The sequence below is a fragment of the Phodopus roborovskii genome, unplaced genomic scaffold (genome assembly GCF_943737965.1).
Source record: "Phodopus roborovskii unplaced genomic scaffold, PHOROB, whole genome shotgun sequence".
NCBI classification, from domain to species: Eukaryota; Metazoa; Chordata; class Mammalia; order Rodentia; family Cricetidae; genus Phodopus; species Phodopus roborovskii.
The window spans coordinates 26,984,382-27,011,337 of NW_026126433.1; the positions used below are offsets into that span (position 1 = coordinate 26,984,382).

The window sequence follows — 26,956 nt, forward strand, 5'->3', positions numbered from 1 at the left end:
AATCTCCAGAACCAAAATTTTAGTTAGTTTGAAAGTACGCCAGTTCTGTGTCTGACTTCTGGTTTGTGTTTTTCTTTAAAATAACACATCAAAGAAAGCGGCTTCTACAAGGTGCACTCACCAGGCAGCATGGGTTTATAGGAAGTTGATAAGCAGAATGTTTTATCGCTATTCTAGTGTCCATGATAGTTTTTCTTCATTAATTTTTTTTCATGATACCTTTTAAGTCACTAAAAAACAAGTAAAATGTGAGGGGACAGGATTACAAGCAATTTCAAGGACTATTGCTTCCTTTGAGACAGATTGGGGGGCATGAATTGTGAGGCACAAGAACAGAAGGGCAGTGGAGGGCCATGAGCAAAGTGTAATGGTACAGATGTGTGGCATGCTGCAGAGAAGCCATTGCTTCTCATGTTAACTAGATTTTAAAAAGGCTACACAGATAAATAAAATTGTAAAACCTATAAGACAGAAGGTTTTAAAAGCTGTTAGTGCTAGGCATGGCGATGTTCATCTGCAAACCTAGCACTCTGAAGGATGAGGCAGGAGAATCACAAATCAAATGCCAGCCTGGACTTTAGGGCTATATGGTGAATTCTAGGCTGGCCTTGGTTACATAGCCTGCCCTTGTCTCAAACCATGAGATAAAGGACAAAAGTTTTGGTATTTATCATTCATTCACAATCATTTATTGAGTATTTTATGTACCAAACATTTTCTTGGTTTTCAAGATTAGGTCAAATGAAACTAACTACTAGGCCTCATGGAATTAGGGTTGGGAACAGATAATAAATAATAACACAGATAATGTAATTAGAGGCTATGAGAGAGACCACAAATTTTTCTAGTATCTGTCCTAAGGAATTGAACCAGGCCTAAAGATAAGGGGAGCAAAGGCAGTTCCCTGATCTCTTTAGGTTGAGGAAGAGGATTACCATGTTGGCATAAGGAAAACAATTTTGGAATTATGATTTGAAAAGGTTTGCAGAAGCTAGCTGAGGTGACTCTATGATCCAGAACTAGGGAGGTTGAGGCAGTGCTATCATTACAGGTTCAAAGCCTGGCTATGTAGTGACTTCCAGGCCACTCTGGGTTTCCTGTGTCAACTAATCAATAGGCAAAAAAGAATAGACACAAGTGTTGGCAAGCATCAGGAAGATCCTAGCTGACCTGTGGCGAGACAGCCACGAATCTATGGGGAGCCCCACAGCTCTTTTCTACCCCTCTTACCCTTTCCCTTCCTTCCTTCCACCCCAGCTTCATTCCTTGCTCCTGGTTTTTGAGACACAGCTTGGCCTGGAACTCAGGATCCCCTGCTAAGTGCTAGGATTACAGGTGTGCTCCATTATGCCTAGCTAGCAGAGGCTATTTTTAACTTGCCAGGTCGTCTCTGTCTTGGGACAGAGCTGTGGTTGGAGAGAAAGTTTAGAGATGTTTATGTAAGGTTGGGTGTTTCCAGGAGGTTTGGGCTGTTTGATTTTCATTTCAGTGTCCTGTGGTTTAACAAGATGCTTATAGCTTCTGATGGTGCATTTGTTTTACCTTAACTTTTTGGTTCACGCATAGTTGAAGCAAATCCTAGAAAATTCAACCTGGATGCAACAGAATTGAGCATAAGAAAAGCCTTCATCACAAGTACTCGGCAAATTGTCAGGGTAAGGCTCACTCCTTATGGTATAAGCTGTATAGGAGATAAGCACACTTCTCAAAATCCACCCTCAATCACAGACTAACAGGCTGACTCTGAAATAGCCTGTTAGCATGAACTCAATGTGAATGTTCCATATACAACTTCTCTGGCTCAGCAGAGGTGAGGTGATGGGGTGGTGGTGGTGTCTACTTTTAATATGATCTGGTTTATTACACTGAACATGAGACAATAAGCTGCTGGCTAAAAGGTTATCATAACAGCATGATCTCACTTGCCTGTATCTCCTATTTCTGTAAAGTAGTGATTTAAAAAAAATCTAATGTGCTTTATTTCTGGACAAAAGGAAAGTCTCTTATAGAAGCAATTTGGTTTCCTGATTGACTGGTAATCATGTGCATTGTTGAAGAGTGGCTCTTCCTGGGTTTGGCTGGTGGCCCTCTCTACCATCTGAGTTGCTTCTGGAACTCCTAACACTCATGCTATTACTGTTGCCTATACAACTGCTTGACAACCTCTTAGGAATTGCCCAGAGCAGGCAAGCCAAGGTGGCTTGTAAAAATAAGCCATCAAGCAGACATATCTTTAGTACTAAATTATTTAGAACACTACCCACTAGTAAAGTATAAAAAAGAAAATATAGTTTAGGTACAACCTTGTGTCATTCAGATATATTTTGTATTTTGAAACTGTAGGGCTAAGCCATTTGATTAGCATAACTGGATGTAAGAGAAGCAGCTGCCATTAACATATGTCCTCGAAAGTAGTTTCCTTGAAGAAAAAGACTTGGGATCAGACCAGTGCTGACATATGGCAGGAACCTTGCTGTGTGCTTGCCAGAGACTTTCATCATGTGATTTCCTCTTGAAAAGATCTGAAATGGTAGATTATCATGAACTTTATACACCCTTGTTTCTTGTTTCACTCAGTAGTTGGCCTTTCCCGGTACTTATAATTGAATTGTGTGTATAACTCTCATATGTTGTAGAGCAGAGATCTTTTTCACTTTAGGTGCCCTTTGGAGACATTGGTATTTGGATTCAACATTCTGACTTTCTAGTTGTAAATGTTGCTCTGCTAAGACACTGTTGGGTGACATCTTTTGTGTGTAATTCCCTCAATTATTTTATTTACTTATTTAGACAAGATTTCACTCTGTAGCCCACACTGGCCTCAGACCCATGGTGATTTCCTTGCCTGAGCCTCCAAGTACTAGCCTTGTAAACCACTGCATCTGGCTGTCTGAGCCTACCAGCGTGTGCACCTGAACCAAATCAGGGACAGCAGCAGGTGCTGGTAACTGCTGAGCCACCTCCCGACCTCATTTATCTCTTACATACAGTTCGCTTTCCTTCTCTCCCTCCCTCTCTTCTGTCTCGTGCTCTTTTCTTTGTTTCTCCTCTCTTTTCTTCCCTTCCTTCCTTTGTTAATACTGGCTTTTCTGAGGGATGCTACTGTTGACCCTGATATTTTATGGTGCCTTGCTGTAAAGTATACATTCTTTTATCAATGCATTTATTTTTTTCTGTAAGGTAGTATTTGTGAGTTTTGAAAATTGGAATTCCAAGATCTCAGTATATTGAAAATTAAATTGGTATAACTATGACTGGAGGTAGATACCAAAGTTCATTTTCTTAATATTTGAAAATCTGTTTAAAGTATATCTTAGAGTTATTTTAATTTTAAAGATTTATTTATTTTATGTTTATGAGTGCTCTCTTGACTTTATGCTAGAAGAAGGAATCAGATCCCATTATAGATAGTGGTAAGCTACCATGTGGTTGCTGAGAATTGAACATAAGACCCCTGGTAGAGCAGCCAGCGCTCTTAACCACTGAGCCATTTCTCTAGCATCCTTAGAATTTTTTAAATCATGGAAGTACATCGGAATTTTACTATCCTTAGAGAGTGTGAGATCTGAACCACACTCAGCTGTGCTTTCAACAGAATAAGTGATAGACTTTTAGTTTTAATTTACCCTTCCCCCCATTTTGGGAAACTGTTAGTAATTGCCAGGTTTACTAACAGTAACTACACCTGAACTTTTGCAGATTTGGTTTTAATAACCTTTAATTGACAGTTTTATGGAAAAGAAGAAAATAGGAGTCACCTTCGCTAAAAACAAAAAGTTCCCTGGCAATGGTGGCACATGCCTTTCACAAAACAACCCCAAACAGTTGCATGTATTGACTTCAGTTGTTCTGTATTCAGCTGAAGAGATCTCTGGCTCTTGGTAGAAACTGTGGAGAAGGGACAGGGAGGTAGCAGATTTGGGAAATGGGACAAGACAAAGTTTACACAAAGACTTTGAAACCACAGGCTCAGGTAGCACTAATCCTAGTAACCACCATTCACTTAGTAGTGCCCTACTTTTTTTTTTTTTTCTTCATGTTTTAACTTTTTAAATGTTTTTAGAATTTCATATATAAGTGCTGTATTTCCATCATTTCTATTCTCTTCTCTCCTTTCAACTCATTTGTCCTCCTCATTTCTCTCAAATTTGTGACCTCTTTGTTCATTATATTGTTTTACATACATACATACACACACACACACAGACACACACAGACCACGTATTATGTATGTACATACATATATGCATTTATAAATATTACCTGTTGTTACTGTTTAGTGTTGTTTGTATATATATTTATGTAGATCTGACCACTTGGGATTGGGTAGCCTGTCACAGGCTTGTCCCTGGAGAAGACTGACTCTCCCTCCAGCAGCCATTCATAGTCTATATAGGAGTGGACCCTGTGACATTTCCTCATCCATGTTAGGATGTCAACTGGTGTTGTCATTGTGCAGGTCTTGTTTAGATGACTATTGTTAAAATTCCTTGGATGCATTTCCCTGTCATATATGGGAGACAGTGTCTCACAGGAGACTTCCCATCCTCTGGTCTCCAGTCTTCCCAGCCCCCCTTCTGTGATTTCCATGAACCTTCACTGTAGGGTTGTGTTGTAGATTTATCAGCTGGGGCTGTGACCCCACAGTCACTTGTTCTCTGCATTTTGACCAGTTGTGGTTGCTGTAATGGTCTCCCCCAGCTGCAGAGGAAGCTTCTGTGATTGGAGTGAGAGCTGTGTGTGTGTGTGTGTGTGTGTGTGTGTGTGTGTGTGTGTGTGTGTGTGATAAGGATGAGCACTTAGAATGCAGTTGGGAGTTACTCTTGTTTAGAAAAGTCTTTACCATATGTATACACACACACACACATATATATGTATATGTATATGAATATATGGATACACACATACACACACACACACACAGAGTCTCATTACATAGCCCTGGCTGGCCTTAAACTCATAGAGATCAGCCTGCTTCTGTCTCCCAAATGCTGGGATTAAAGGTATGTGGTACCACATCAATTCCATCTGCTTTCTTTTTATTTAGTTTTGGTTTTTCAAGACAGGGTTTCTCTGTGTAGCCCTGGCTGTCCTGGAATTTGCTTTGTAGACCAAGCTGGCCTTGAACTCAGAGATCTGTCTGCCTCTGCCTCTGCCTCCCAAATGCTGGGACTAAAGTCACCATCTGGTTTCTAGAGCATATGTTTACTTGATTGTGTCACTCTTTGTCAGACAGAGGGCTCAAAGATATATAGTAATTTTTATGTGAAGAAGCAAATCTTTCTCCTGTATGATTTGTGTGTGTGCGATTTGTGCATGCTAAACAAGCACTCCCAAGTGACTTTCTGATTAATAATAATTGGCCACACACTTTATACTCTTCCCTTGTTTGAAGAGTTTTGTGTTATGTTTTTCTAAGCATCTTATAAGGCTGTCCAATTTTTATTAACTTTTCATCGTAAGTTTTAGCTGAAAAAATCAATTTTGGTTTTCATGTAATATAGCCCCTTCACCCCCTCCTTTTCTTTTGGCATAGTGCTGGAGATCAAACTGAGGCCCTCATGCGTACTAGATAAGCACTCTAGCACTGAGCTACATCTTGGCTCATTTATATTCAGGTAATATTATTACATTGTGGAATCATCTATTCGCTACTCAAGGCTTCACATGGGAAAGTTTTGTTGTGTAAATATATCCTGCAAGTAACTTTGGATTACTCCAGCGATTCAGTGCATTTACTTTTGCAGCATATACCAGAAGAACAGTAAGACCCCAAGAAACCTGACTTGTTGGTTAAGCTCTACCTTAATAGATTTTCATGAGAAACCATAAGCCTCCCTGAACTTCCATTTTCATCTAGAAACAGTCTTCACTAACATTCTATGATTTTAACTTTGGGAGAAAAATCAGAACTACACCTGCACCCTGTTTCCCAACACCCAACAGTCCACAATATGTTTTTACCCAAGAACTGTTTGCCATCAGTTAGAGCTGCCATCAGTTAGAACAGAAGTGACTTTGGGTTAGTCTCACAGGTTAAGATAAGTACGGGTACACAAATAGCTTTGGGACAAGGGGCTCGTGAGTGGGAGGTGTTGCCATTGACAGTGTCTCATTCATTCAGCTTGGAAACAGTTGAAAACAGGAACATAAATAACCAGGACATTTGTTGTTCTTTTGGCAGATGGATCATGTTTTATTGGGACTAACTGCTGATCCTAAGCTTCATGTGTTAGAAAGATGATGAGTAATTATGTTTTTGGCATGATAGATTGTTACAAGATGTTTAAAACTGTTTTGTAACACAGCTTAAAATTCCATATCCCAGTGTGAAGGTAATCTGCTGTGTGGTGTCTGGTGACCAGCCTACATATATAAAATGCCATCCACACGTGAATGCTGTGCTCCCCACAGCTGTGAGCATGTATAGGGTACACACCACCACACAGCCATTAAGAGAATGTACCCATCAGCACTCTGTCTCTCTAAAATCTAAGATTAAAGCATATTTTGTTCAACTACTGCATGTTTATTAAAGAAAATTAGAGTAGCCTTTTAACAAGATGAGAAAAAAAGACCCCTATAACTCAAAATAATCCCTGATCCAGTACTGTGTTGTAGTTTCCTCTTGATGAATAGCTGGAACCCTGTTGTTAATCAAGTGCATGTTTATGTCTTAAGAATACTCTCAGCCTGGTGTGGTGGTGCACACCTTTAATTCCAGCACTCAAGAGGCAGAGGCAGGCAGATCTCTGTGAGTTTGAGGCCAGCCAGGTCTACAGAGTAAGTGCCAGGACAGCCAGGGTTGTCACACAAAGAAACCCTGTGTGAAAAAAACAAAACTCTCTGCTTGCTGTTTTTTAAATGTAAATAATTCTGTTTGAAAGGGGAAAATGCCCCTCCATTCTGTAATTTACTGTCTAGAAATAACCATTTTCCAGGGCTGGAGTTTAGTCCTCTTCCAGAGGACTTAGAGAATTGTCTGTAAGTACAGTCCCAAGGGATCTGACACCTTCTGCCTTGCTCAGGCACCAGGCACACACAGTGCACAGACATACAAGCAGACAAAACACCCAAACACATTAAAGAAGTATGTAAGTAAATACTTTTTAAAAATAACTATTTTCTGTCTGTTTTCTGGTATAGGGACACACAAATCCTTAGAAAGAAATGATATGATATCCTGTAATTTTTTTTTTTCTATGAAGAGTTTTATTTTAGAGCTTACCTAGTATGTGTGATATCCTGGGTTCAATCTCTGGACCCATCCGAGAGTGAGGAGAGTCAAGAAGAGGGGAGAAAGTGTGTTTGTGACTTGAACCTGGTGCCTTAGCATTTGAGAGGTAAAGGCAGGAGGATCATGAGTTCAAAACTAATCTGGGCTACATAGTGAAAACTGTCTCAAAACAACAACAAAATACATGTGTGTAAATACAGATAGATGTAGAATGGTTCTGTCTAGTTAAAATACAGTTAACCATTTATGACTAGTACCCTCATTAAAAAAAAGTTTGTTTAATATACTTTATTTAACTTAATATATTTAAAAAGTTATCATTTGAACATACAACCAATATAAGAAATATTAGAGGTTAAAGTTGTTTTAACTTGTTACAGTAAAAACTAAATTTTTAGTTTATGTGAAATTTTTATTAAAAATAACAGCCTTTGCTAGGCAGCGGTAGTAAATGCCTTTAATCCTGGCTCTCGGGAGGCAGAGTTTGAGGCCATGCTGGTCTACAGTGAGTTTCAGGACAACCAGGGCTATACAGAGAAACCCTGTCTCAAAAGACCAAAAAAAGAAAATAATAGTCTTCCTTTAAATTTTATAAAACTTGCAATTGAAAAATAGATTTACACACTCAACTTTTTGTGGCCATGCTTGAAAGTGTACCAATGACAGAATTTACATTTTAGTTAATTAAAATAATGTACTGACCTTGCTTGCCTGTGTGGCCCCTGTGTTGGAGAAGGCAAAATTTGATAATCCTTTTCAATGGCTGCATACTTATATACGTGTCCATTTCAGTGGTCACTGTTAATCACCACAGTGGCCTTGTGAGTTACTGAAAAAATGGAAATTTAGCAACTGCCTAACTTAGCCCAGCCACCCATTGCTAGGTCTTGAACTCAGCTCGTCTTTCCTGGTCTAACTGGGAAAATGCCTGTAGCTTTGCTCTGGTCACTGGTGGGCTGGTGCCTCTTTCCATGCTCGATTGTCTATTGTCTGCTTTTGGAAAGGAGGCTTCTGATGAGTGTGATGAGTATCCGCAGTACTGTAGTGCATAGGTTTACGGTTCTTTCCCCTTATTTGGACATAGTCCTTCTACTTTTATATTGTAAATGATACTGCAGAAAAATTTTTACACATCCATTTTGGTTAATTCCTTTCCATAAATTGCTACACTTTTTTTTTTTTTTTTTTTTTTTTTTTTTTTTAAAGACAGGGTTTCTTTGTGTAGCCCTGGCTGTCCTGGAACTCCCTCTGTAGATCTGACTGGCCTTGAACTCAGAGAGATCCACTTGCCTCTGCCTACCAAGAGCTGAGATCAAAGATGTGTGCCACTACTTCCCAGTTGGCAGTAAATATTCTTAAGTTGTTTGGAACAAAACAACCGAATTCATTTTCCAAGAGTTTGTCCTGTTACCATCCATCATATGGGAGCAGTATTCATTTATTTATTGACATACAACAATATAGAAAAAGTCCTTCTGTAGTCTAGGTTGGCCTCAAACTCACAGAGATCTGCTGCCCCTGCCTCCCAAGCACTCAAGGGCATGCATCACCATCTCCTGGTTCAAGCTTCAGTCTTCAGAGACTTGTTAATAAAGACTTGCCATAAAGAACCTGTGGCATAGGTCACAGGGACTGAGAGAAGTGCATTTTTAGTAATGTCTTGGATGTCTGAGTCGGGCACTTCACTATGTGAGCTCCAAGGGAGCAGAGAACTAAACCATGCCGCCTGCTGCATGCTTGGTACATGTCAGATGTCAGTAAATACTTGCTGAATGAATGATCCGGTCTTTGAAAGTTGAAGCAAGGTGGTTTTTCAGAATTAACTGTAGTAGGAATTGTAAAGCCAGGGCATGCCCAATCTAGCATTTGATTGTCACAGGTCTTGATACCTAGCAGGGTGTGATGGTGCACACCCTAATCCCAGCACAGGGAAACAGAGGTATGCAGATCTCCGATTTCAGGATTAGCTTGGTCTACACAGTGAGTTTCATGTCACTCAGGGCTACAGAGTAAGACCCTATTTACAATAATGAAAGTTGAGTACCATAATATTTGCATCTGTAAGAATAAGTCCACTTGAAATTTCAGAAAATTCAGAAGAAAAATGCAGAAAAACAGAAAATTCCAAAGTATCTTGACCAATTTTTTTAAAGAAAGAAAATTGTACTTTAGATTTTTTTTTTTTTTTTTTTGGTTTGGTTTTTTTGAGACAGGGTTTCTCTGCCTGACATACATTGTGTGTGTGTGTTCCATTGTAGTTAAATGTAAGCATTAAAGTGACTCATTTATTTAATGAAGTTTTGCTTAAGATTAAATAACATGTCCCCTGATTTTTTATAATACTTTAGAATCACTCTGTTGTTAGAAATAGTCTGTACTGCTGGGCTTTGGTGGCACATGTCTTTAATCCCAGCACTCAGGAGGCAGAGGCAGGCAGATCTCTATGAGTTTGAGGCCAGTCTGGACTATAGGGTCCAAAGCCACAGAGAAACCCTGTCTCAAAAATCCAAACCAAAACAAACAAAAACAAAACAAAGAAGTCTGTACTGTGAAGGAATGCAGCTCAGCAGTAAGTCACACGTAAGGGTTTCTAGGTATTAATGGTAGGTGCACTTTAAGAAGAGCAGATTTTACATGTGTTCTAAAGGATGCTAGTCCTGAGCACAGGCTCCACAGGCTTTTTACCTTCACACTGACCTGTTGGCTGAAAGACTCTGAGATCAGTTTTTCTGGACCCAGGGCCCCTTCACCTGAAAACCAAAATCACAGCTCATTCAAATCCAGGAAAGTTTGAGAGAGCCCTGATTCGGTATGGTAGTTGCCGCCTTCTTTGTAGTTAAATTTAGTGTCTGTATTACCTGTTTTTAAGGAAAGATCTTTCCAATTCCCCTTATGTTTGAAATGGAAAATAAAAGCCAAAGAAGGCTGTCTTTTTTGCTTAAAGATAAGACAATCAATTGTGCATTTTGCTGATATGGGAAATACTAGCCATGATTTTCTTTAAGGGTATTTTCCCCTTTATTTTCTGTCGTTTCTGTCTGATTAGGACATGAAGGATCAGATGTCAACTTCATCCGTTCAGGCACTGACTGAAAGGAAAAACAGACAGGTGAGAAAGCATCCAAATGTAAGTGTCCATTAATGAAAATATGTGTTTAGATACTTGGGATTTGAAATTGTTGGCCATCCCTGGATCATGGTTCAAGAATACCCATGTACACTGGCCCTGGGGAGACAGGGTAAGTATGGTGACTGCCTTTTGTTTGTTAGTGCCTGTTCTTATTACTTGCCACTGTAACAAACTTTGGCTCATTGGCAGGTTTTACCCATGATTGGTTAGCCCCAGTGCTTTTGGGTATGTGACAAGACATGGTGACAGCAGGACACAAAACCCACTAATTGCACTTCTTTAAAAAATTTTCATACAATATATTTTGTTCATATTGTTTGCTGAAAGATCACAGAAGCAGAGCAGCCAGCCACTAGTCCTTATCTCCCCCTCAGACTGAAAGGGCACTTATGTCTCTAGGAATCTTTGGACTGAATGCTGTGAGTTCCTGTTTCCTCCTGCCCTGTATTCCCCTCTCAGCCCTGCCATATCCCTTCCTGTCTCCACCTTCCTGGTGCTGGGATTAAAGGCTTGTGGCCCCCAAGTACTAGGATTAAAGGTGTGAGTCATCACTGCCTGGCTCTGTTTCTCTTTTAAACTGGATCAATCTTGTGTAACCCAGAATGACATTGAACTCACAGAAATGTGTCTGCCTCTGCCTCCCAAGTGCTGGGATTAAAGGCGTGTGCCACCTCTGCCTGGCTAACTAGTATGGCTATCTCTGAACTCTGATTTCCAGACAAGCTTGTTAGAGCACCAACAAAATATCACCATACCCCAACTCTTTCCAGCTTTCCCCTCCTTACCTACTCCATTTCATATTCTTTCTTTTTCTTAAAAAAGCAAAACCAACAACATGTAGTTCCTTTTGTATTGATGAAGTCTTCCTGAGCATGTGGCCTCCCAAGATTGTGGTTAAAAACGCCCAGTGTCACGCCTTTGAAGAGAACAGATTTTCACTCCTCCAGCATCATTTAGTGGCAACTAGCCTACTTCCTCATCTCCATGCTGGGATTTTGTCCAGTTTGAACCTACCTGTGCAGGGCTTGTCCATGCTGTCAAAGTCACTGTAAGTTCATATGTACATCAGTTCTGTTTGTCTAGAAAAATGCTATCTCCTTGGAGTTGCCCACTATTTTTGGCTCTTACCATCTTTCTACCTCCTCTTCTCTGTAGATCCCTGAGCCTTGAGGGGAGGGTGTGATGCAGACAGTTAGGACTGAGTGCTCCAAAGTCTTTGACTCTGCCTGATGTCCAGTTGTGGTCTCTACGTTAGTTCCCATCTACTGCAAGAGGAAGCTTCTCTGTTGAGGGTCCGTCTATGTAGTGATCGATGGTATTAGCTATACGTCTAAAAGATTCCATCACCTTTCAGGGTGCCACAAGTTAGGGCCAAAGGCTTTGCTACCTGGCCTTCAGTAGACATTTAGACAAACATTTAGCTTCTAGACAGCTTTCCTCAATACTGCCAGTCCCCACCCCCAATTTCCCTGCTCCTGCCAATGGACCCACACTACCTTCTGCTCCTCCAGCACCTTCTGTGAGCCAAACATCTGCTAAAGACTCTTAATAACTTACTGTCTTTTTACAGGACTCCAGGCTCCTTGATAATGGCATGGTTGTGTTTGAATTTTGATGTAGCCAGGAGGTTGCTTGTGCCCCTAAGATGTCCACAATTTCAAGGCCAGTCAGGTCCACATAGTGTGAGCTCAGCACCAGCCTGGGTTATATAGTGAGATTTTGTCTCAAAACAAATAAATAAATGAAATTAATGTAGATATTTGAATAATTATTAACATGTTTCAAATTTATTTTTGCTTTTTTGAGGCAAAGTCTCTACATAGTTGATTGTCCTGGAACTCACTATGTAGACCAGGCTGACCCTGAACTCACAGAGATCCACCTGCGTCTTGCTTCCCAGGTGCAGGGATTAAAGGCATGGGCTACCACGTCAGGCTGCACATTTCAAATTAAATCTCTTCATTTAAAAATGTTGGTTATTGATTTTGGGGAGGGGACTTTTTTGTTTGTTTTGAGACAGGGTTTTGCCATGCATGTAGCTATGGATGGCCTATGTAGCCCAGGTTGTCCTGAAACTCAAAACAATCTTTCTGCCCTAACTTTCTGAGTGCTGGGATTACAGACCTGAGTCATCATGCCTGGTTGTTGATAGTATTTTAAGAAATGGCACACTTTTGTATAAAAGAAACTCCTCTGGGGGCTGGAGAGATGGCTCTGTGATTCCAAGCACTTGCTGTTCTTCCAGAGGACTGAGATTTGCATCCAGCTTTTGATACCTGTAACCCCAGCTCCAGGGGATTCAGTGCTTTCATTCATATGCACATAGCCACATATAGACACACACTAACACAGAATTTTGATTGTTAAAGCAATCCTTAAAATATATACAGCTACCGCCTAGAATTTAATCTTGAATTTAAGTTCAATTTTGTTTGAGCTTCTTTTGGTGAGGTAGAGTATTCCTTCAAGTCTGTTTTTCTTGTTTGCTTGGGTTTGTTTATATTGGTGTTTTTGTTTGTTTTGATTGTTCTTATCTACTTATCTACCTCTCTTGTGGTTTTTTTTTTTTTTTTTTTTTTTTTGGGAACTATAACTAGGAAAAGCTTTTGGTCAGCTTGTCCCATCTGCCTTGAACTGTTCAAAGAAGCTCGTGAGTGGCCTTTACCTCACGGGCCTTTGGCAGACACTTAACTAGACCTTAGGCAGCCTGCCCTAATGCTGCTCCCCACTGCTCCTTCTCATCTTCCCCTGGCTGCTCTCTTTTTTGGAGCAGAGTATATCTGTGAGGTCTTGGAGACAGAGAGCCCTTCCTGGTTTTGCTCAAACCATTTCACCAGGCAGCAGCTGGCACTGCCACATCAAAGCCTGGTCCAGGTTTGAGGACCGTTTAAGTTACTCAGCAATAGCTCCTGAGTATTTCTCCCGACTGATTGTCCCTGTCCACACAGGCACTGCTAGGAGACAGCAGCAGTCAGAACTGGAATACTGGAGTAACGGATCGATACGGGCGCCTTGATCGAGAGCTGCAGCTAGCCAACTCCCATTTCATTGAGGAGCAGCAGGCACAGCAGCAGGTACCTGAGAACGGCCAGTCAAGGACAGGGTAGCAGACAGGGTGCCTCCCCTGACTCTTCTGCTAGCCACAGGCTTATTACTTAATGACAAGCAGGTTAGACCTGAGCGAATCCTATGCTTGGTTGTCTGGGTGCAATGATTGTATGCATTGTTTAAAGTCTTGAGAGCATGGGGTCCCAAAGAACTAGACTTGATCAGATCTCAGGAAGTGTAGAGCTGACATCAAAACTGACAAGGCCAAGGGTTTATGCAGGTTTTGTTTTAGTTGCTGTTTTGAGATGGGTTCTTACTGAATAGCTTCGGTTGGCAGGCTGGCCTCCCATCACGGAGATTTGCCTGCTTCTGCCTTCCAGGTGCAGAGTTTAAAATGTATGCTACCCTCAAATAAAGCCAAGGATTAAAACAAAACAAAACAAAACAAAACAAAACAAAACAATCCTTCTTCCCCTTTGTACATTCAGGTTTTGTTTATTAACAAAGATATTTTCAGAAACACTGAGTTCTTGTTTTTTCCATTGAAAGTTGTTAATTTGTTCCATTATATATACATATGGAACCAGTTGCTTTGATGGAGGTTGAGGTATAGAAAGAAAATGAACTTGTCTCCATGTTATTACATCTTTTATGTATTTATTTTTATTGTTTTATTGAGGTAGAGTCATGCTGTGTAGTCCAGGCTGGCCTTGAACTCATGGTTGTTCTGACTCTGCTTCATGTGTGTTGAGCTCTTAGGCCTGGACCACCATGCCAGTGTGTGTTCTTGCTTTAAGGATAGTAATGCTAGTAAAAGAAAGCTAACAATTACATTACTTATCAGGATGTGAGAATCACCTGTCCATTGAAACTTTGGTTCATAAATACCGTGTTTCATGTATATATGTAGATTGTGTTATTTTGTTCTATTTGCATTATCACATTAGCCTAACTAGTTATCTGCTCTCAGAATGTTACGATGAAGCCAATTTTTTAACAGAGAGTAAGGGAAGCAGGCACAATTGACAGTCTGTTTTTGTCAGCCAGCAGTTGTCATTGAGGTAATTATTGTCCTTGAAGAGAAGGAGACGGACTCTGTGCAGTCCTCCCACATCCAGGGATTTGCTAGGCTCGCTTTCACTGTTGCTGTGGCAATGTGTTGTGGACTGAAACCTTGATCTTGGCAGTGGGCTTCCTCTTCCTCACCAACTCGTGATGTGGTGGTCATATGCTTGTGTGCTTTCGGCCATTGTCTGTTCCCTTACTGGACCTCAGCCAAGCAGAGTAAATTTATCTCTCTTGGTGGTTTCAAGCCCTGCTGACTGTTCACAAGTTGGATCAGCAGGCAATATGGGTAGCTTGACAATCCAGTCTTTGGAGCAGTGTGTTCTCAGAGGCAGTGGTCTGGTTCTTTGATTCTGGGCTTTGCTTTTGAAAGTGAATTGTCCCAAGCTGGCAAAGAAACTAGCAGCTGCTGGAGTGCTGGGCTTGGAACCAGGTAAGATGGATTTTAATTGCTTATTTCCGTTTCCCTGGCACCAGTTGATTGTGGAACAGCAGGATGAGCAGTTGGAGCTGGTCTCTGGCAGCATCGGGGTGCTGAAGAACATGTCCCAGCGCATCGGAGGGGAGCTGGAGGAACAGGCAGTGTGAGTAGTGAGATGCCCTTGTCTGCAGTGAGGATGAGGGGGGAAAGCCATCCTATGAGACCCTGAAGGCCTAACTGGGAATTACATGACTGGTAAAGAGAAAAGGCAACTTAATTTAGAGCTACAGTTTTTACTTTGTTGCACAGATTAGCTCCCACAAATCTACCAGATAAAATTCACAATGGTGGTTTAGGCATAGCTGTTACTTTAATAGCCATTTAAAAGCTAGACAAATTTCTTTGAGCAGATTTTTTTGTTTGTTTGTCTGTCTGTATGTCTATGTATATGATTTGACAGGGTTTCTCTGTGTAGTTCTAGCTGCTGTGGAACTCACTCTGTAGATCAGGCTGGCCTTGAAATCATTGAGAGAGAGAGCCTCCTGCCTCTGCCCCTGGAGTGCTGGGATTAAAGATCTGTGCCAGCACAGCCTGGCTGTCTTAGTAGATTCTTTAGGCATAGCAGACAGAGCTGTAGACTCTGGAGACAGTGCTCTGAAGAGGGTAACAGGCATGAAGGGAGCCATGTGGAGGTGGCATAGGGCTCTCAGCTGTCATCCCTAGACACTCTTCTACAGTAAACACAAACGATCATCTCTGCCCCCTTCTCCTGCTCCCCATTATAAGCTTATAAAAAATTTAAATTGGATTTTAACTACCGAAAACAATCTTCCCCTCAAAACAAAGAAAAAAAGAAAACAAAATCTAACTCTTAAAAGTTGCTTTTGCTTAAGAACCTGGTCTTTCACACTCTAAAAGTATGATAAGCAAAGAACGCTTTCTTGAGTGCTGCCAATATGATGTCATTCTTTTTTTTTTTTTTTTTCCTGGGCGGGTGGGGTGTCTACTAAGATGTTTCAGAAACTACCCATTCCTAATGTTCATGGTCACACATGCTCACTATCAGTTTCTCCTGGGCCCTTGTTCTGCACCAGGCTGTCTGGGAGCTCAAGGGACCGGAGTGAGCAGAATAGACTGCCAGCCATTCAGAAAGTTTGCCATTCCCATAGTACAAATGAAGTACTCCCGTGGAGGTGGTGGGGACAGAGCCACTATCGCTGTGATAGATCAGTTCAGCTGGCTGGAAAACCCCATCTCTTCCAAGAAAGGGTGAGCAGACAGCTGTGGGATGTTTGCAAGGTGGGTGGTGAGTGAGAGAGAGCCTGTGACTGCAGAGATGTCAGCAGGGATGCCGAGGGAGCTTCAGAGGTACAGGTGTGCACAGAACAAGGTAGAGGGGCAGGGCGTCAGGGGACAGCAGGAAGGGCCTTGTCAGTGTGATGAGAAGGCAGGACTTTGACTTTTCAGTGTGATGGGAGGGCAGGGAGACAGAGTTTGGAGAGATGGCATATGAGCAGGCTCTGGGATTGGGATGTTAACCCAGAGTGGAGTGGAGTGGGGAGGGTGTGGAATCTAGAGTAACAGGAACCCAAACGCCCAGGGTGGTTTCTATTTAAAATGGAAAGGGGCTTGAGCCACTTTGTTGGTGAGGCAGCTTGAGAGTGGAGACAACCTGAGAGATAGCTAGTTAAAGTGAGAAAAGTCTGTAGCTCCATTCCCTTCAAAGTCACCAGAGCCGTAACAGAAATGGTTTTTTGTTTTGTTTTGTTTTATTTTTGCAAAGATATAAACACTCTGGAGAACACATAACAGGAGACATCAGTTATACCAATTTAGATGATGGACAGCGGGCAGGCAGCTGGTTGTGGATTCAATAGGTCAGAGAAAGCTGAGCTCTGAGCCAGTGGGGTGTGAGCCAGAAGCAGTGTGAGTCCTACCACACACCTCTCAGCTGTGACTAGCCTGCATTTAGGTGACTTAATGTTGAATATTGACCTAATGCAGTTGTGACACAACTGTATCAACAAAGTGGGAAGGATTCAGGGATGAGAATGACATGGACTAGGGCCAAATCCTAATCTAACAGTGCTGCACCATCAATGAAGTCTGAGGACAAAAGTCAGCATCGTGGAGAAAGTACCAGAAGAAGCTGAAGTGGTGGGAACAGAGAGAACTTTAGTTTAACATAAAATCCTTGTCAGCCTATTTCCTACTTAAAGAGGGTGTTCATGTATCTGGTAAAAATAAGAGGGACAAGGTATGGGCTTTGAGCTGATCAATATATATGCTATATAGGAAACTAGCCACCAACCTCATGTACCTACTGAGCATGTGGAATGTGGCCAGACTGAGCTAAGACGTGCTGTGAGCGGAAAGTGAATGCTACAGTTTGAACATTGTTAAAAATGAATTTCAGAGGCGGAGGGGGATGTAGCTCGGTTGGTGTAATGCTTGACTAGTGTGCACTAAACCCCGCAGGCAGTGCCCAGCAGTGCATTAGCCAGGCATGCAGGTTCACACATTTGTGGGGTAGAAGCAGGAGATCAGAAGTTCAGGAGCATCCTTGTAAGTTTGAGACCAGCCTGAACTACAAGAGAGATTCTGGCTCAGTGTAAACCCTTTTAAAAGCACAGCTGCCAGAAAATGCAAAGTGTCATTGTGACCTGCATGTTCTTTCTGTTGGGCAGAACCTTGGCTGTGGCTGTGCTTGGCTGAAGATTGAGTGGCATGCCTGTTTTAGCTTTAGCAAGAAAAGTTACGCCCAGCACATACAAGTAGCCCTTGTTTTTCAGTGCTTGGCCTGGAGATGCCTGCCAGTTTCCGAGATGAGCTAAACATGTTTTAATTTGAAAACTCAGGTATAGAACAAAGACTTATTTATTTAGTTGTTAATGTGGACTTTGAGTTAATGAGCGTTTGGTGGCTTCAGGTCCTGAGGGACTGTCGTGTGTCCTTTGTGGACTTGCACCCAGACCAATGGTTTATAGCCTCCAGTGACACGGTAAATAAAGTCTTTGTAGGAAGGCCCTGGTACTAATTGGTGTGTTAATTTTAACCTCAAGCTAATCATGTTCTAGTCAGAAGTTGAAATCTGGAATGTGCTGTAACTTATGAAATAAGGGTTCCTAGAATACAAGTACAGTATTCAGTGTTGTGTTTTCCAGCAGATGCTGGGTAACAGGTAGTGGAGGTCTCCTCAGCTGCTTCTCCACTTCTCCTTGGAGAAACCCCTGCTTGTCTGAAGAGATGGCATGTCTCCCTCTCTCTCACACACACCATCCATACCTTACCCCATACCCCATCAGTGATGTCAGGCCTCTGGCTCTTAACTTACAATAAGAGAGTGTTTTAAAGGAGAATCTGACTGATACAAGTCCATTCCTTAACTCACATTGACATAAAATACTTCTGTATGTTATGAGGTTCCTCTCAACAGGAATTGGGTTGGTAGAGTCACCTATTTAAGAGGCAACAAAAGAGTCTCAAAGAATTGTATAGGCTGGCTCTCTGACTGCACTGTGCCAGAGTTGGGAGTGTCATATAGTCAGAGCCTTACCTTGTCTGCCACTCTGAAATCTACAAATCTTAAGTGTTTAATTTGCAGCAGACTCATGTGATAGAACCCCTCAGCTAAATTAACTGAAGCTGTGATTCCTCGTGGGTTCTGCAGAAATACAGGCATGCTTGATTTTGGTGATTCCCCCAGACCTTGCTAAGGGGTGTTAACTAATCTATAGCACATGTAACATACTTTAAAATCAATCAAACAAACAAACAAAAAAAAAACCCATAGATTTCCCAATTATAAAAATGCAAGTTGTCCAAGGACTGGGGGTAATAGAATGCAATCCTGAGTCCCAGAGACCCCTTTTTGTCTTTACGGAGACAGAGGCCCTGACCCACCATAACCCACAGCAGATACAATGCCCTGCTTACCACCTACTTTCTCCTCCTCTCAGCATGCTAGATGATTTCTCTCATGAGTTGGAGAGCACTCAGTCTCGACTGGACAATGTGATGAAGAAACTTGCAAAAGTGTCTCACATGACCAGCGGTATGTATGTGTGACTCTTGGGAGCTCTTACTTAAATCTCTTCCTGTGACATTCCCTTGCCTGTGCTAGTGTAGGGTCAAGAGAATGGAATGTGTAGAGAACATTATTTCTGCTCATGATCAAACTTTGGAGAAGGGTCTTGTACCTAACACTTGTTGATTATTCTCCTGGTGCAGAAACTTCCTTGCAATTACAAAATCCAGCCCCCCCCCACCCCCACTCCACCCCCCCACCCCCACCCCCCCCACCCCCACCCCCGTTTTCTGGTTTTCTGTTTCTCTTGTCTCTTGCCATATTAGAGAACTTAAATTTTTTTCTTTTGGTATTTTTTTTTTTTTAATTTTAGCGTGTGTATGTATGTAGGTGCACACTTACCACATGGCAGTAGGCACTTTTGTCCACCAAGCCATCTCACTAGCCCTAAGGAACTTACTTAAAGCCATACATAAGTTGCTCCTTTCTTTGAACTATCTTCCTTTCATCATTAGAAAAACACCTACTACTTCAACTATAATAGCCTAAAGTGTGTGGGGATGGAGAAGTAAGTTTTCAGGTCAGTTTCTTGTGTGTGAGGATGTTTTCCAATGAATATGTATGTATGTATGTATGTATGTATGTATGTATGAATATATTACTACAAATTGCCTCCCTTGTCAGACAGGAAATGACACATTTTAAGTCAATACCCAGTATCTCCTCTTTATCTGGAAGGGATTGTTTGGTCCAGGGAAGAACCGAGATGATTTGAGTACTTTGGGGCCATAGGGTGCCTCTCTCATTAAAAGATCTCCCCCGTCTCCTGCTATCTCCTTCCTTGGTTGATTTTCTGCTGTCAGGTACATGTGACATGGGAGATGAAAGTGGAAATGCCTGTGTACACTGACATGGGAGATGAAAGTAGAATGTGCTCTTTAGCAGTTTACATTCCAGCTCAGTTACAGAACAGTCTCTGGGGCTTCATTTCTTCACTAAATAATCAAGGGTAGCGCACTTGATCAGGTGTGGGTGAGGCCCCGTGTTCTACGCTAAGCACCACAGAAGGGTGAGCATTGAGTGAAAAATAATGCAAAGGTGTTTAACAGTGTATGCATACTCTGTAAATTACCTTCAAGTATTGCAAGGTATAAAAAACAAACCCAAAAGAAGCACACATCTCCAGTTATTTCTTTCTGTCTAGGCCAAATGCCTTTATGCTTTAAGCAGGTATGAAGCTCAGTGTATCTTCCCCATGATTAGAGAATGCTCTGAAATTTATTTTCTGGTTCCCTATGTTCTCTCTTCTACCTGTGTAGTCCTCTACTTTATTTATATATCTATTTCTAAATGGTATGTCTCTGTGTATGTGGATACACATGTGTGTACATGTGTTTTTGCAGGTGTGTGCATGTGTGGAGACCAGATGTCATTTTAATTTTACTATTAATTTATTTATTTATTGTGTGTATGCATGCATGTATAGGTCAGAAGACAGTTTGAGGAAGTTGGTTGTGGGTTCTGGAGCTCTAACTCAGGTTGTCCGCTCGGCACCTTTCTCCACTTGGCTGTCTTGCCAACCTCTCAGCCTTACTTTTTTGAAACTGAGTCTCTCATTAACCTGAACCTCACCATTTCAGCTAGATGGCTGGCTAACCAGTGTGAGCCCCTGATTTCTGTCTCCACCCCCTTGCACTCCCCTACCCCAGCACTGGGGTTACTGGCACATACTGTTGTACTGGGGTTTTACATGATGTGGGGATCTAAACTCAGGCTTTCATGCTTAACCCGGCAGACACCATACCCATAGAGTCATCTTCTCAATACCTTTGTATTAAAAAAAAAAAAAAGGTTGTCTTAAGGCAATATCACATAAAAAGTTTAAACAGCAGCCTCTCCCTGGTGTGTGAGCTGCACTGTCAAGGAGCTGTGTCAGCATCTCTTCTGTCAGGGAAGTGGGTGAGCAATGGTGGCCTGTGTCTTTTATTTTCTAGCATTCTGGGTGTGAATAGTTTAGGAAAGCCCTGGCAGTGTGTTTGTAACACTGAGGATTTCTTATCCTTTATTCTACTTTTTCTGGAAAGGAAAGTTTAGGGAACAACAGGAGATGCTTGGTCATATTTGTATACAGAAAAGAGCCAGGTAACAGCCGTTAGCATCCTTCATTTTCATTTTTGCTTGCTACCGAAGAACTACTGCTACCAAAGATACTTGCTTCGGTTTGTTGCCCAGGCAGTTTGTAATTATTTCTTTTCTCTCCCATAACTTTTGGCTAATTAAGTTCATTGCTTTGTTATCAAACCTTGTATAAAAACAGTCTGAAAATAGCAGAGTTTGATCGAGCAGGCCTGAGCACACATCAGCAGCCCCTGAGAGCCAAGCCCTCCTGTCCATTCTTGGCTGGCCACTTCTTGTGAGAAATGGGCCAAGACTCCACACTCACTTTTGTAAGTGACCCAAGGGAGACAATAATTTGCTTTCTCCTACCCAGAGAAAAATTCTCTTTTGAATAAAGCCAAGATCCCCTCCCCGATCAACAGTCTGTGATTCATCTTTTTCTCTCAAGACAGGAAAATATTTCTAGAAGGAAACTACCATTGGAGTTCTTTTGTCCTGCTCAACAGAAGTATGCTCTGTGCTGTAGGTGTAGCTCATCGGTGGAGCACAGGCTTAGCTCAGAGTTACTGCCTGATACTGCAGTTAGGACCCATTCCTGGTGTGCTTGAAGCCACACAGAAAGAGCTCAGTTGCTGGCCAGGGTAGTAGCTCCCTAGGGTTGCCTAGTTCATGCCTAGTAGAAGCAATTTACCACTTCAAAGGGAAATAGCCTTGGAAGTGCAGGCCTGGGCTGTGTTAGCTCCTGTGGTGGTCACTTGATTAGTGCCTCTGGGCTCTGTCAAGTTGCTCAAGAGAAAGCCATTGGCGAAATACAGAATTTGGACTGTCCGAGGCAGAGTGGGTCTAGGAAATCTGGCATTTAGAATGGTGGGATGCTGGAGGGGGAGGGGCAGGAAGAATGGGTGAGGTTGTGGAAGAGGAAGGAGAAAGCAATTACCTTTTCTGGGTGTCAGTTTTTAATAAAAGTGATTTATTATTTCATTTTTATCTTAATAAGCTTACTGCTTTTCTTCTTCTTCTTCCTCCTCCTCTTCTTTTTGTCTATTTTTTGAGTCAGGGTCTCTACAGAGCCCTGGCTATTTTGGAACTCACAGAGATCCACCTGCCTCTGTCTCCCAAGTGCTGGGATTAAAGGCGTGAGCCACCACACCTGGCCTAGATGATGTAGATGATTCTTCTCCTCCTTGTTTGTTTTTGAGGCAGGGTGTCATTGTGCAACTTGCTCTGTAGACCAGGTTGGCCTCCAGCTCAAAGAGATCTGCCTGCATGTGCCTCCCAGTGCTAGGATTAAAGGCATGCACCACACCAGGCCTATTGTATGGGTTTTGACAAAAATATATCTATCATCATCCCATCATACAGGAGAGCCTTGCTTCTCTCTAAAAATTTCTGGCTAATTTAATTTTTAGAATTAACACATAGTATTTGTACAGATTAATGAACTACAGTGTGATGTTTTGATCCTTGTGTCCATTCACTAGTGATCAAGTGAGGAAAATGGCATATACAGCACTTTACTATGTTCCCATTTCTCCCATATTCCCTGACAGGCCAGTTGAGCTTCTGAAGTAAAGCTTGCCAGTGTTGGGCCTCCCTTTTACTGGCAATATCTTAGACTTGTCCACAGGGGCTCCTCAGCCGCTAGTCGGTTATAGCTCATGGTCCCAGCACCACGCTGGCTCTAGTGGTGGTTACTGTTGGGGTATATGTGCATGTGGAGGGTAGAGGTTGACTGTGAGTGTCTTCCTCCATCACTTTCCTGTATTGCTTTTAGTTTCTGAGATCTAAAACTTGTAATGTTTGCTGTAATGGCTGGTCAGCAAAGGCCCAAGGACTCTGCTCCTCTCCAGCCTCTGGCTCCAGGTCATGCTGCCATGCCTCATTCTTACCTGAGTTCAGGGAGCTGGAACTCAGGTCCTCATGCCCGTGCACTGGACGGTTTGCATATGCAGCCATCCCCACATTGTTCTTTGCTTTTTGTTTATTAACAGAATTTGTATAGCTCTGGCTGATTTGGTACTTGTGTAGTGCAGGCCAGCTGCCAACTTATGGGAATCCTCCTGTGTCAGCCTCCCTAGTGCTGACTTAACAGGCATACCCAGCATGCCTAGCTCCTTAATGACATTCTTTTGTAGCTTCCTTTGTGGAGGACACTGGGATTTGCCAATGGAAATGCCACTCATGTGGTCCACATCTCTCCAAGTTACTCATATGTCCCAATGGTCAAGCTTGGGCCCTGCACAGCCTGTGATTCAGTTGTTACTTAACCCTCACAAGGGCCCTGTGGGGCAGCTGTTATATAGACGACCAGGACTGTGGGCTGCAGCAGGCATCCCTGGGCCTATCTGTCCTTCTGTCTTGGAGAGGGCTTCCCTGCTGTCATCCACACAGAGGACAATCTAGCCTCTCTGTTTCCTGTGCCAATCATTCACAACTGTTGGTAGGGCTGAAAGTTTCAGAAGACATTGCCCTTATTCACAGATACACTGTAGAAGTCATTTGAACACATTTACTGTTTAAATCATCTCACCTGACTAAGCGTGACGTGAAGTTAATCATTCCCTGTCATGGTCGCTTGCCTATTCACTGTTCATTCCTCAAGTGACCAGCCCTGGCTTTTATCTCCTTCCCACTCTCCCAGCACTCCTAAGAGCAGAGCCTGGGCACTGCTGAATTACAGTTCTTTGGTGGGAGATTAAAGCAGGTGGGCTTTGATCTGCCACACTAGTGCCAGCAGCCTTTTCACTGTCCCACAGACCACCAGCAGCAAGCCAAGATCCCTGGCCTTCACGAAGGGCTTGGACTCACAGCCTGTCCTTAATGACTGCCTTGCACACATGCTTGAGTGCTTGAAGTGTAGCCCCAGGCAGTCCAGCATGGGGCCTGGTGCCTGGGCTGGGGCAGAATCCACTCTGCCCCTCCTAGCTTCAGTCTCAGGGAGGGAATGCCTAATTCTGGGAGGGTCATCTCTGTGTCCTGCCTTCCAGATCGGCGACAGTGGTGTGCCATAGCCATCCTCTTCGCAGTCTTGTTGGTCGTGCTGATCCTCTTCCTGGTGCTGTGATGCCCCCCCCCCCCTTCCAGGCCCTTCTGCACAGGGACTCAGGGGAGAGGAGAAGCAAGCACTCGGCCACTTACATTCCTCTCCCAGAAACACGCCTCTGCCCTGCTTCCTCCGTGTGACGCCGCCACTGAGACAGCTCTCTCTCCCAGCGCTGGAAGGGCAAGGCTGGAAGAGGAAAGAGGTCACCACACTTGCAGCTGGAGAGCAGAAGACCTGGCAGCCCATCCTTCCGAGGACAGCTAGCCACTGCTTTGCCTTACTGGACCTTGCTCCTGGAGGAAGACTCAGAGTCATCAGAGGAAATAAGAGCCCCACTTACTCTGTTGCTCATTCTGTTGGTCTCTGGCAGCTCCTTCCCTCTGCTCAGACCCTTTCGCTGCTTAGATGGGTGGCATTGTCCCTTCAAAAGAAACCTGGCAGAAATGGGGCGTTTGGGGGTGGACGTTTCCCACTGCATTGTATTTTTTAGCCCCCAAGAGCTGGCTGTTGAGGAGGACAGAAGGCTCAGAAACACTTTGTGACAGAAATGCAGTGTTTTCATTTTGTTGGGTAAGAGCTGAGATTAAATTGCTTTTCCAGGTGTGTTTGTGGCAGGGCTAAGCAGTAGGAAACAATGAAATCCCTGGGGGCTTGGGAGTGCCGAGGACAAATGGCTTTAATGGACAGGGGCAGTTGAGAGCAACAGCACCAGTGTTGTTCAGCTTGATGAAGGGCTGGTGATGTCTGCAGAGGCCGGGCCAGCCCTGCTGACTGTCTGTCCCAGGGATTTCTCCCCAGAGGTGCAGCTGCATTCTTAGAGCACCCCTCCACACAGTGTTGAACAGCACTCAGTTGGGTGGGGCATGCCTTCTCCTCTGGTGCCTATTCCAATGGCACTCTGAGTGAGGTGGAATGTCAGACATATATTGCATTTATGCAGAAGCTGTCCTGACACAAACAGGCTGGTCCTGGATCAGACATCCCTTACTCTGTGAGTAATAACTTGGTGGGTAAGAGAACTTGATTCTTTGTTCTCTGAGATGACACCTTGACTCCATCATGCATTTGAATAGCTGAGCCGGTCCAAATCCACTGACAGATGGTCTATTGGGTTGAAGCAGCTGAGAGCTGCTGACACTAAACTTCAGGCTTCGGGTAGCTTTTTAGATGCTTCGGTTTGCTCATATCCAGAGGATTTTTTATAACGTCCCTGATGTATAACCTGGTATTAAAGTAGCTGTCAGGCCCAGAGCTAGCCCTTCACAAAGGAGGCTGCTGCCACTCCGTTGTCTTCCGTGCTGGGAAGAGCAGCAGCTGGACAGAGTTTGACCTTTGACCTCTTGCTTTGCCTTTCTGTGCATTCCTTAGCATACCAACTTTAAAAAAAAAAAAAAAAAGAAAGAAAGAAAGAAAGAAATCCTGGGTTGTTCATATTCCTTGGGATTTGATTTAGGATCCCTTTTTTGTTTTGTTTCCCAATGATGTGCTTGCCCAGCTGACTTTTAAATTGCACTTTTAAATAAATATTTGTAACAATTTTTAAAAGAAGGATATTTTATCTCATTTAGGATCATGATAAGTAAGGTAATCTACCTGTTGGTGAAAGCTAAAAGAAGATTTGTAAAACCAGAAGGGTCGGCACCACGTTTACATTCTGCCCTGGTGTTTGATAGAGAGATGTTATTTCTTTTCAGATTGGAGAAAAATGTGAATATTACAAAGGGCTTCAATGTAGGGTCTGTGTTATTTATGTTTCACGGAATTTTAAGGTTTTGAATAGTCTTCTGTGAACTTAGGCCACAGATAGTTCTTAGATTTGCATTAAAATATAGAAGCCTTTTGTTAAAAATCAATGTGGGCCTTGTCTGAGTACGGTAACCCACACTCCACATTACACAGCCATGAGCAGTCAAAGAATTAAAATTACCCTAGTTACAGCCGTGTTCTTCTGCTGTTAGAAGAGTGTCAGTCTGACCCCTTCAGAAACGCCCACTACTTTAGCAAGATTCCCCCATCAGTTTAGGGAGGAAGTTTGTGACCCTGGGCCTAATTGTGTTGGCTCTGTTTTTGAATTGGTACGCCGACCTCACTGATTTACTTGCTGAACAGTGTTGTAAGCCTGAGACAGGCTGGAGCTGTGTGTGGAGTGTGTAGAGAGAAAGTCAACTTCATATTCAGGTGTTCCCTCCCTGGAGCACATCGTCCTCAGCAACTGGCTTAGCCCAGATCCATCCTTTTGTGCCTGGGCAGCCACTTCAGAGCTAGGGCTCCTTTGAAATTGTGGCGGACATGGCTTTCTTCCTTAGTGACCCAGAGAGCTGAAGAGGTCCTAGAACAGGGGGGGAAGCAGGTGCACCACACCGCTCAGGGGTGTCTCTCGAAGATCCCCGCCCCCCCTCCAGGCTTCTGCACTTGGTGGCACATCCGTCACATTTAAAGAACTGGCAGAACATGCTAGATAACAGAAAGCTCAGCTTGTTTACTGGAAGAACACTTTACTTAACTGCTTGGGGGTGAGATGGAGAATGATCCATTGAGAGCATTTGCCAGAGTGTAGATCTAACTGAAAAACCAAGTTACCTTTAGTTTGCGGCCCACGTTTTGGGTCTTATCTTTGTTTGGACTCGGAAATCCCAATGCTATGCATGCTCTGGACAGTAAGGCAAAGGGAATTGTCATGTGTGCCTGAGTGCTTTCCTTGTATTTTCTTCAATTTCAGAATTCAAGCTTTCAAGCTAGAGCTGAAGCAGGGAAATTTGGTAACTTGCCCATTATTCTCTGCTTTTAGCCAGAGTTAAACAGACTGATGGGTCTGCTAGCCAACAACTTGGCAACTCCCATGCCTTCTCACCTCGTGCGAGTAAGGG

General features: G+C 42.9%; 1 protein-coding gene across 1 annotated transcript in view; it reads left to right on the forward strand.

The window, feature by feature from the left end:
* The window catches only part of Stx6 (syntaxin 6), a 38,649-nt gene extending 12,707 nt beyond the window's left edge, over window positions 1-25,942 (forward strand). The window contains exons 3-8 of the mRNA XM_051186004.1: window positions 1,561-1,655; window positions 10,284-10,346; window positions 13,316-13,441; window positions 14,958-15,064; window positions 18,861-18,955; window positions 24,034-25,942. Of these exons, the coding sequence (XP_051041961.1) occupies window positions 1,561-1,655; window positions 10,284-10,346; window positions 13,316-13,441; window positions 14,958-15,064; window positions 18,861-18,955; window positions 24,034-24,110 (563 nt within the window). The 3' untranslated portion in view covers window positions 24,111-25,942. The remainder of the gene's footprint in view (window positions 1-1,560; window positions 1,656-10,283; window positions 10,347-13,315; window positions 13,442-14,957; window positions 15,065-18,860; window positions 18,956-24,033) is intronic.
* Window positions 25,943-26,956: the final 1,014 nt, after the last annotated feature.